An 11373-nucleotide genomic window follows, 5' to 3' on the forward strand; every position below is an offset into this window, starting at 1 on the left:
GAGAGAGAATGGTGTATCCAATGTGAAAAAGTTGAGAAGAATGATCCTGAAGGAGCCCAGAAAGCAGAATTCAATTTCTCAGGAATATCTTCCCTGCAGAACGAATACCAGGGATACAGCCAGGGAGGACAGTGTTCTGTCAAAATGTGCAGCGCTAAGGTATTTCCAAAAGCAGATTTCCTACAAATGGTGTTTTAAATAGCATCCCGGTCCATCTGCGTGCTTTTAAAATCAGCTTATGCTACAGTATCCCTCTGGCCAGCACTGCTTAGTCATTGAGCCTGGCCAGGGAGACGGTCAGGTGAAGCTCCCCCTACTCCCCCAGGACTCACCCCCAGCCAGCGGCTGGCCCTGGCCTACCTGGCTAAGCGTCTAGGTTCTACCGGTTTCTTATGAAAAGGGTGGACAGAGGAAGAAGGCATGAAAATCGGGAGGTGGGAGAGGGGTGAAGACTCAGTCCACAGTGCTCCCAGCCCCTCCAACACCAACCCAGGCTAGCCATTTCCAAGTGAGATTTGACAACTCTTTCTGGAACAAACAAAGCCAGTGAGAAATTAGACCCGGTTCCACAGGGCGGGGTGAGGAAGCCTTTCGTCCGCAACCTTCATCTGTGAAATGGGGAATATCTGTGCGTGTATGTGTCGGTACCTAGTAATCTCTAGAAGCCATGATTTTCAGATGAATGGTGCCATGTTACTATGGCAATTTTAATTAAGAAAAAAAGAAAATCCTCTCCTTTAAAAACTCACGTTTCCCCAGTGAAACAGTGGCAATGTTACAGCTCGGGATTTTCTGGATCCAGGGTTTCCCGTTGCATCAGCAAGAGCAAGCTGCCTTGGGTCAGCGACAGGGGCTGAGAGGACTCCGTTTTGAAAAGATCTTCGGCCTCTCTAGGTTTGGCGACATGTGTCCCAATTTGATCATTCACAACCCAACAGACCAGGGGCGAGGTGGAACCCTACTGGAGGAGAGAGCCTTTCCCTCTGTCCCCAGTTTTCTTCGGAGAAGGGTGAGCACTGAGCACTCTCTCCAGACCTGAGAGCCAGCCAGCGACAAATGGAGCTCTCCCCCTGCTCAGGTGAGACCACCAACCATTTCCAATAAGCCCCCCAGACACAGAGGGCACAAGCACATTGCCGGCACCAGCGCAGGTCCGTCTCCCTCCAGAATGCCATGTGTCTTGAGAAATCTGAGTGCCAGACATTCATCCGTATGCACAACAAAAGCCCGTCCTCACCCCCCCCCCGGACGGACACCCCCCCCCGGACGGACCCCCCCCCCGGACGGATCCCCCCCTGGACGGACACCCCTCCAGGAGCCGCAGACACCGATGTGAGGCTCTCCTGCCAAGCACGACTGCCAGTCAGCTGCTATCCCTGACAAACTGGATTTCTCCTCATTATTTGTCGTCTTCTTTCTTCTGTGGGACATCGTGGTTTCCTCCCAGGAATTGTGCCCTTTCATTTCCCGACCTCGGTAACTCCTGAACTGCCATTGCATGTGGTTTTGTGATTGTTAACCCAGCATGCGGAAGGGACGCAGGTCATAAATGCTCAGTGCATCCCGTGTGGGAAGATGCAGACTGGGAACACATTTTCCCCTTCATTTGCAGCCAGAGAGCACTCTGCAAGCTCTCTCTTTCCTTCTCTCTGTCTCTCTCTCTCTCTCTCTCCCTCCCTCCCTCCCTCTAGCAGCCACACTGTTGGAGCAATGGTATATTCTAATCACTTTAGCATAAGAAAGAATATTTTCCAGGCCAGCATCTCCCACGACCCCATTCATTGTGTGAGCCGCACTGAACAAGGCCTCCTTCCCTGTGGGGTCTGGATGAAGCTCCTCTTGTCCCACCCAGCCTGCACCGTCCCAGTGTGCCTATGAGAAGGGGAAATGGGTATACCTTGTGGTTTTTGCCATGTCGGTACACCATCCAGTCTTCACCATTAGTGCTGACTTCCAGTTTGTAGGACTTGACATAGTAGCCGTTCTGGGTTTCCCTGGAAATCGCCCCCTGTGTTGCGATGGCTGTGAGCACGGTGAGAAAGCGGAGGTCCACCTGAGGAAGAGAGGTGGGGACGTGAGGGGGCCAGGGCTCCTGACACAAGGCAGCCTCACGCTTCTTCTTCAAAGGATACAATTCTAATATTTGTCTCACAACCTCTGTCTGTGATTTACTCAGATGTATTGGTGATTAAGGACCAATTTACAATTCCACTAGACAGTTAAACTCAACTTATTTGACACTAAATGGGACACCTTTGAAATTGTAACTTGATTATTTTTCTTTTATTCTCTTCTTTTGCAAATCTGAATGGACAATATTAAGTTTATCTTAAAGGAATCATTAAAGAGCTAGAAATATGACCCCGTCTTACTAAACCACGTCTGGCATTGGATAGCAAAAGCAGATTCTGTTTTCAAGGAACAATGGCTAAATCCAATCCACTCCACTCTCCCGTCCAGTTCAACCCAATTCACTTATGATGACCTAGTTGCAAAAGTCTCAGCTCAGGGCCATCTCCCCTCCCTATGTCCCTCACGCCATTGTATATTTAGTCACTCAGGTCAGGAAGGGGTCAAAGGGCATGCAGAGTCTGCCCAAGCAATTAGGCTTATGCACCGAGTCCTGACCTTTTGCTTGGTAAGGAGTACGGCCAATATTTGGAGGCACCTCTCCTCGCACAACACCAGACCCATTTGGAATCTCCTGGATGTCATTCCTTTGCTGGCCAGTGTTTCTTAATGGTAACCTCCATGTGATCAGAATTTAGCCGGCACCCACTGGTTAAATTTGATGCAGCAAGCATTTATTGGCTCTTAATATGCACTCAGCACTATTAAGCATTCAAAAGCAGCACCCAGTGCTGGATATGTGCTCGACAAACAGGTGGAGAGAGAGCAATAAGAGCAAGTACGTGATCAAGGACCAAGAACAAGGGTATATAATCAGTGGGGTGCCTGATACAAGGGAGAACTTTCTGGAAGCTTTGCAGGGTGAGAAGAATTTTTAGAGAGGCAGAGGGTAGACAGTGACAAGTGGCTTCCAGGTTGTGCTGTGAGAACCTCCCTGGAAGCTGCTAAGTGGTCCTTCTCCTTTTCCCACTGTCTGCTCTGCAATGTCCTTCTCAGAGGAGAGGTCACCATGTGGCATCGGAGCTAAGACAGGCTTGTCAGTGGGTCACAAGGCTGTCTGCCTGGTGTCATAAGTGACTGTGCTCGTGTAGAATGAGAAGCTTGCTCTTCCCTGGGGATGCGAGTTGGACCAGTCTGTCACGCAAGGGAGGATTACTCAACATGACTGCAAGTCTTATTCAGAAGGAAAGCAAACAATAGTCTGAAAAGATGCTGCAGAGCATCTGGGCGCCCAGAGCTTCCTTCCCGGCGCTGACATTTTCCCCATGTGTTCCTCTGATTGCTACGTGCAAACCCTTCCTGGCGGGGCTCCCTCCAGATAGCGAAGACGGTGCGAAGCTGCCATGCTCAGCTAGCAACTCAACCAGCCTGCCCTTAGGAAAGTGCTCGCCACCCTCCCACCCCCATCGAACTTCTGATGCCTCCCTGTGCCAAGAATGAGAAAGATCTGGAAATCTGAAACTGTTCATAGACTGTTGGATGTCTACAGTAATAGGCCAAAGAGCATCCTGGCCAAACAACTTCCTCAAGGCCCGGTCATCTTCACGAGAGCAGGGGCAGTGTGTCCATCTTACTTGTCATTTTATCCCAGCACTCAGGGCAGCCTATCTGTGTCTGGCATACGGGTCTGTTTGGATGGGTGGATGAACGGAGTTCCCAGGTACGCCGTGTTTATTTTCTTTGTGCCCTCTGTCCGCTCTAGCCCAGGACCGCCCCTCTTGCCCACCAGTACACACATACCCTGCACAGCCTCTGATATCAGAGTAAGTACCTGGAGATACTCCTTGCTGGAATCCAAGTTGGGTGTCCAGCCATTGTCATCACCGTGGAGCCGGCTCTGCTGAGGTCTCCACCTCCCGTCAGAGTAGGTAGATGATGCGCTGATCTGTTCATTAGCAATCCTGCCAGACTCCATTCCCAGAGGGACATTGCACTGAAAGTCTGGGGAAACGAGATGGTCAAGTGCGGAGTTAGATATCTCTACCTCATGCCCCTGAGACTCTCAAAACACTCTTCCCTTCTAGGGACAAGTCCTTGCAGGCACTCTCTCATCTTAAAGACCTAATTATACACTCACATTTTAAAAAACAACCACACCAAGTCATAGAGCTTGACAACCCCTCTGGGTCTAAAACAAAGAATTGGACCTAAAAGAAATCAGGCTGTGGGTAAATAAGAATCATTATACAAATTAAAAATACAACCCAAAGCACAAGAACTGTTAGTGCTGCAGGCTACAGATGCTCACAGACGCCAGATGCACCGTTACTGAAACACGGGTACACGTGTGGTAGACTTGTGGCAATTTGGGTGGGCTGATCCATTGTGGAAAGCCTGCTTTATTAATAAACACCCAGGAGGCACTTACGCTGCTTTTTTTCTTTCCCTCTAGTGTCTCATGAGTTCTAGCACAGAAGGCAGACATCACAAAGCAATAAATGCCTGTCTTTGGGAGACCTCTCTATAAGCACATGTCACTCTATACCTGTCTGGGCAAATGGACCCAGAATTCACTTACTCTGACCTTCTGCCATCAGTTTAATTGTTGCCCATTTCATGGATACTGCTGACACTGGTCAATAACTGTGTGTGCCTGTGTCTGACAAGGACCAGAGATCTTTTTATGTATCAAACCTATTCTTTAGCATTGTGATTGCCCTCTCCATTTGCAGAACTTGGGGCAGTTTGAAATACTATTTTCTTGTCATCAATATTCATGAGCTCTTAAAAAAAAACAAAAACCAGAATAAAATTCATCAACTTTCCAGCAGGTTGGCCTGCCCTGTCTCTAGGTAAGCATGTGGTATGCTGTCTACAACCATGGCAGGGGGCCTCAGCTCTCCTCAACCTTAAAGTACTCCTTTCATTTTGAAAGTTATGATTTGGGTTTCTAAGTGGAAATTGGAAGCACATTTGAAGCATCTGTCATTCAAGAGGTGCTGATATGAAGATGTGACTCAGGGCAAGAGGCTGATGGCCTAGCTGGCCAGTTCCCTGGACGCTGGGCGGAGCCGTGCTTCCGGTGCTCTGTACAGCACCTGGCCCTTCACAGAAGTTCACCAAGCTGTGGTTACAGGACGCGTGTAGTGAGAGGCCAACCAGTGCACCTGTCTACTTAGAGAAACTCTACCCAGGGCCAGAGATAGTTGATGTCAAAGTATATAAAGATAAAGACTTAAAATTGCTGTTTTCTGACAGTGGCCACTGAGGCTTGGAGAAGGAGAAAAATGGCCCCAGACTAAAAAAATGTCAGCACGGGGTGGAAGGGGAATCTTTATGCCACCAACCTCTCTGGATGAGAAAACTGAGGCTCACGATGGTCCCTAACTTTCCCTGGGAATAACTAATTCTTGGTACATGTACTTTTTTTTTTTTTTAAAGAAATGAACACCCAGATTGACATTTATTCATCTTTGCCTAACAAGAGGATACAGCTCTCATTCTCAGAACTCAGATGCCATTGCAAATTCTGTAGATTTCCCATCGGGCCCCTGGACTCAGAGAGGTCAGCACACCCTCGCAGCTCAGAAGGAAGGACAGGACAGAGGTTCCCAACCAACCAGTCAACTCACTCTCTAGTGGTTCTTGGTGGACCAGGTAGTAACGTGCAGAGAAGCCATCCTTGGCCACCGCCATGTCTGTATGAAAGGTCAGAGAGAGGATCCCAGTCGACGAACGGAGTTCAGAGGGTGTTTTGGTCCCACAGTACTTGCCAATCAGGGGACCAACTGGATATGCAGGACAAAGAGAGGTCAGTAGATATGGAAATGTCAAACGCCATTTTCAATACATTCTCCCATCCCACAATTACAAGTCATTAGACAGAGCATTGCTTTGTATGCCTTGGTATAAAAGGACAACCGAAGATATGTTTTAGAAACAATGTCTAATATTTTTCTTGCCCATTATAGAGTGCTTTCACTGGCCTGGCCTCCTCCTGCTCTCCCAGCCTTGGCAGATGGGCTGCAAAAGGATTATAACGCCTGCTCTACAGAAGAAGAAACTGAGGTTCAGAGAGGTCATATGATTTTTCATTGTTCAAACAGCCAGGAAATCACAGAGCTGGACTTGAACCCAAGTTTTATGACTAAATCTTATGTTTTTTTTTCAGGAAATGAAATTGCTTAGCTGTCAACTCTCTGTTACAGGGCAAAATACGTAGGATGGCTACCAAAGCGAAAGGCTGGTTTCCCAGCCGATATCGGCTATACGAAGTACTGGTTCCTGGTTCCTCTTGGCCTTGGGTGATGCACCTTTTTGACATCTTTGAATATAGTAATAATAATGAAATTATAGTAATAATAATGATGATGCCGGCAGTTTATTTGTACAGATAAGACAGGCAGGCTAGTAACTTGCCCAAGGTTGCAGAGGTGCTAATAAGCAGAACCAGTATTTAAACCTCATCAATATGGCTCTAGAGTCCTATTTGGACATAGAAGGTGTCCACCGAGTCATTTTCAATGGAAATTCTGACAACCTGGAGCAGAAAAGAACATTACTTATCATTTTTCGCATCCTCATCCAAGTATCTACTCAGTCTTTTCCTATCTTTCTCCAAGTAAATATCTCCAAGAAAGGAAACTGCCCTTCTGCAATGTCCCTGATATCATCCTTGGTGAAGGATAAAAAAGCAAAGTCATCATGGGTCATAGACAAACCCTCAGGAGCCCTGAAGTCTTGGTTCTCTTTTTAAATGGTTACTAAAGCAATCAACAAGCAAAGGAAAAGAGTGTTGAAAAGTGCCTGGTGACAGCGACAATGCTCACCATTCGGAATACCGTCCCAGATGTCCAGCCAGTCGTATTTGCAGTCTCCCTCTCCCACCTGCAAGGGGTCATGCTCTAGGTCAAAGGTCAGGAACTGCAGGACGATCTCCATCTTGGGTTTGGCCAGGATGGTAAAGGTGCAGTCCAAGTTGTGCGGGTACTTCTCGGGGAACCCAGGGGATTCGATGGTCCCGTTGGGGCTCGTGAAGTTTTTCGAACAATCTTCGGAGCCTGCACAGGAAAGAGAACATAGCACTAAGAAAGCGGAAGACGCCTTTCTGGGCTGCCTCTGTCGCGTGGGTTATTTAAATGTTTGGGCCCAAATCCCCCTACTCATGAGATTTTTGTTTCCACTGGAGTGGCCTTGAAGCAACACGCTCTTCATATTCGCATTTCAAGCCCTTAAGCCAGACCCTCTTAAGAGAGAGATCAGGGAGGCAGAGCTGGCTTGCTCTATATCTTAGAGGAAGAACAGCAATTGAGGAACTGGGGGGAGGGGGCTAGAAAGGAGTAAGAGAGTGAGAAAGAGAAAGAGAGAGAGAGAGAGAGAGAGAGAGATTCTCTTGAAAAGAGGAACAGAGTCTTCTTTCTCAATTACTCAGCTGCTTGCTCCAGAAATGTAAGTTATTTCAATCCTTAAGGAAGGCTTGCTGATTGCCAGCCGGGCAAACAATGTTACCCCTTATTTATTGCTGACCTCAACACAGCCTCTATTGTACCAGAGCCAACTAAGTGCCCCCTTCTCCCTCCAAGATCCAAGGTGCCTCAGGGGAGGGGCAAAGGGGAGCTCGGGTCTCATTCATGTCATGACTATATTAAAACGAGCTGCTCTGTAGTGGCCAGACAATTAACAATCGACGTTTGTAGCCGGTGGATCACAGCAGGGCGTTGGGGATGTTAAAGGCCGCTCCAGCAGCAAGTTTGGAAAAATGCAGCAGTGTATTGACATTTGGAAAGGCTTCTGGTCCTTTTCTGGTGGGCATGGCCTGTTTCTCTCTCCTAAGCGTCTGCGCCTGCTTTCCTGGGACTAACGGAGGCGTGCTAATAACATGCGGCACACATTCACATCCTGGTGCAGGCTTGGAGGGCAGCAGGAGCTGTAAAAGGATTACAGGCTCTGTATCTCTTAATGCCTCTAGGTGGAGTCACATTAAAAGAGCCCTCGTGTATTTTATTCCCCGCCACCATTTGCCAGGAGAGGCCCAGGGACCGCCTCAGGACACTGCAGCCCAGACCATGGGCCCCTGAGATGCACAGAACGAGCAGGGAGTGTGATACAAGTTAACACCGTGCATGTCAATGCCGAACAGTTAGAATTGATTCCACGACATTCTGATTTTAAAATTTAAAAAGGTAGCAGGATTTATGAGGAGGATAAATAGGCACTCTAAGTATGAAGAAAGAAAACCACACAGAAATACTTAATAAACCAGGTGTTTACTGGCAGGAAGTATCCTCTGGGGATCCCATTGAAATAGAACTATGCGGTGTCAATACGCTGATCTTAGCCCGCAGCAACGTCTTCATCCGCAGCCCCTGAAGAGGCCCCTCCCTGAGTCTCTTTATTGATGATGGCTTTCTGGAAAGCCACAAATGTCTGACTTGGAAAAGGTGCCATGCAAATGAGCGGGGGAGGGGGAATTGAAGCTTTCTTTAGCATCAGGCAGGAAATTCCAATATCCCTACCTACCCATCCATCACCTCCACCCTTCTACCCAGCACTGTGCTTTGGCCAGGTGGGGATCCCAGGCACCGGGGGCGAGAGCTAATCTTTCCCGATTTGTTGGGGGCTCTCTATGTGCCACATCCCAGCAGCAGCTCTGCCTGTCATCATTCAGGGGCGGGGCAGCCCCATGGGCAGCCAGGGCCAGGGAGCTGAGCTGGCCGGCCTCCCCCAATGTGTTATCCAGAGTTCCCCCCCCCCCCCCCGCTTTGTCAACCATCAAGCCCTCAGCTCCTGAGGGCCTCCTCAGTGACTGGGAATGAGGCGGTCTGGCAAAGCAAAGCCAGCTGGCAGGTCTTAGGGGGCCGAGAGGAACTCTGAAAAGGTTAGCATTTACGACTGCCGTGCAGCCTTCTTCATATGCGCCACTTGGCCAGAGTAAATTAACTCTATTCGCAACGTGCTTACAGAGCTGGAAAAGGCATCCTGACACTCCCTCCTGGAGTTTGCTCTACTGTCCTTCCCTTCCAAGGCTAGGGGGAATCCTTACCCTCCTGGGAATGGGGAGTTTGTGGTGGAATCTTTCTTTGGTCCCTCCCATCCATGGGGACAGGGGCTTCCACAATGGACATCTAGTAAGCCTGAGCGAGGCCCGGAGGATGTGAGGTTCTACAGTACCCATAGCTGCCAGGGTTCTGAGGCCCCGCATTTGACTGGGCAGAATTTTTCAATCTGACATCTTTAAGGCAAAAAAAAAAAAAGCATGTGTTTATCTCTGACATATGGCGATGCATGGGCCTATTTTGAATTAGGTAGAAGAACAGTTTTATCCTTTTTAGGCATAAAAATCAAACTTATCCATTATAATTGTGACTTTGTCTACAATTGCACCATCGCACTGTTTCATCTGCGGTCTAAATGTCAGAAAGCAGGCAGCTGAGTATCAAATGTGGAGAAGATACCTCAGAAATGGGTGAGCATCCTTGAGACCAAACTTGGGTCTCACAGATACCTACCTAATCCAAGATCCTTTTCTGTAATGTGTTAAAAGGATTAAAGGTTAAAAAAAATAATAGCTCGGTCAACAAATATTCAAGTCTACTCAGGGCTGAGATTGTCCATAGAAGCTGGGGGATTTTGGTCCTAGTGAATAATTTCATACCAAAGGATTCTGGTATGAGGAATGCCCACTCCATGTTTTTCCACTGTAAATTTTCCAGCAGCCCTGCAAGGGGAAGGAGAATCTGTAGGCATCAAGCTGTTTTGAAGATGGTGGACTCATCCAAAGCCGAGCTTGGTCTGACTACCGAATATAAATATAGTTCTTCAATTCAGGGAGTGGGGAAATGGGGGCTCTCCAGGCTTTCTCTGTCTGTGAGTGACTAGAGATTTCAGTTCCTAAAATGTCACTGAGCACCAGGAAAGAAAACTTGATCTTGCTTGAACTTTGGTCCAAGGAGCATCAGAAAACAAACAAACAAAAAAACATATTTTCCAGTGATTCAGTCTCCAAAGCTATATTTTAAGTTATTTTCAAATTCCTTTCCCTCTTCTGCTCATGAGTTGGTGATTTGAGAGCCTTGAAGTGTGTGAGTTGTTTTGGTTTACCCTTTTATATGTGGACAGTCTGGTAATATACAGACTCTTTTATAAACCACTTCGCTCAGGGCAGACATGAACTTCCCTCTGCAGCCACAGGTCCCCTGCCTGTACCCAAGTGGCGGGTTTATGTCTGTCAGTTTCACTTCGCAGCCGTCTTGCCAAGGCAATGTGTTGTCAAGGTTTCCAGAGCGCTCTATGGTTATTTGCGTATCTGTGTTTACGATTCCCCCTTCTTTCTCTATGAATCTGACCAGCAAACATAGCTGTGTTTGTTTGGATTTCTTTAGAATGCCTGTGAATTTCTTTCATGTTTTGCAGATGATGTAAATGGTGTATTTTCTCTCAAGACTCCAACCATAAGTGCAGGGCATGAGACCTGGAAGAATGTTGAATTTTGCGCACGCGCGCGCACACACACACATACACACACACACACACACACACCCCATATGTGTTTTTTACAGAGTTGACCTTCATGCTGAGAGTTGCTCTTTGGAAAGTGTGTGATGGAAGTTTAGGGTGGCCCTGGGGAAACCACTGGGCTCTCACCTTCGTTCTTATACTCCCCAGAAGGATGGCTGTTGTGGGCGGGGATCCTTCCCACTGCACAAATCTTCTTCCTTGTATAGAAAGTGCCACTCCTTAAAGTAGGCTGCCCCATTTCTCCACACCCAGGCCACCTTCTTGGCTGGCACGATTGTTTCTAGGAAGTCCACAGACTTACTGCCTCATGCGAAATCTTACTTTAGCCTGTCCTCAAAATAGCAGTGCTGTGTTAGAACACCCTGTGGTGCGTTTTATCTTTTAACATTGTCCCTTCAAATTAGCATGATGGGTAGAGTTAAGGTTCACATTTTCTGTGGCTTTCTGGAGGATACGGCAGCATTGTTGCAAAGTACTAAGTCAGGAGGTACAAAACAGAGGTGAGCTCGAGTGGTCCTGGCTCCTACCGCTGACTTCCTGCGGTCAGCTCCCTGGAAGGCCTGGCTTGGAGCTGTTTTCCCTTCAGGGTCAGCGCAGTGGAGCACTGGGGACCTTGCTCTCTAATAGACTTCCCAGATTCTCTGCTTGCCAAGCCACGGGACGAAGCCCTCATTTTCATAACCATAGCATGTCAGTCATACCTTTCCTTAGTGCTTACTCATTCTGCTTCATATTATAGTTTTTCTTTCAATTTACATATCTATTTGCATACATTCATCTAACAAC

The 11373-nt window shown here is 47.8% G+C and overlaps 1 protein-coding gene across 3 annotated transcripts in view; it reads right to left on the bottom strand.

Moving 5' to 3' along the window:
• NRP2 (neuropilin 2) overlaps positions 1-11373 on the bottom strand; it is a 119732-nt gene that overhangs the window by 70509 nt on the left and 37850 nt on the right. For all 3 annotated transcript variants that reach the window (XM_066233349.1, XM_066233352.1, XM_066233350.1), the window contains exons 4-7: positions 6900-7130; positions 5703-5858; positions 3902-4071; positions 1898-2053 (exon numbers count right to left, since the gene is read on the bottom strand). In XM_066233349.1, coding sequence (XP_066089446.1) covers positions 1898-2053; positions 3902-4071; positions 5703-5858; positions 6900-7130 — 713 coding nt within the window. The remainder of the gene's footprint in view (positions 1-1897; positions 2054-3901; positions 4072-5702; positions 5859-6899; positions 7131-11373) is intronic.

The sequence above is a fragment of the Saccopteryx bilineata genome, chromosome 5, assembly GCF_036850765.1.
Source record: "Saccopteryx bilineata isolate mSacBil1 chromosome 5, mSacBil1_pri_phased_curated, whole genome shotgun sequence".
Classification (NCBI taxonomy): domain Eukaryota; kingdom Metazoa; phylum Chordata; class Mammalia; order Chiroptera; family Emballonuridae; genus Saccopteryx; species Saccopteryx bilineata.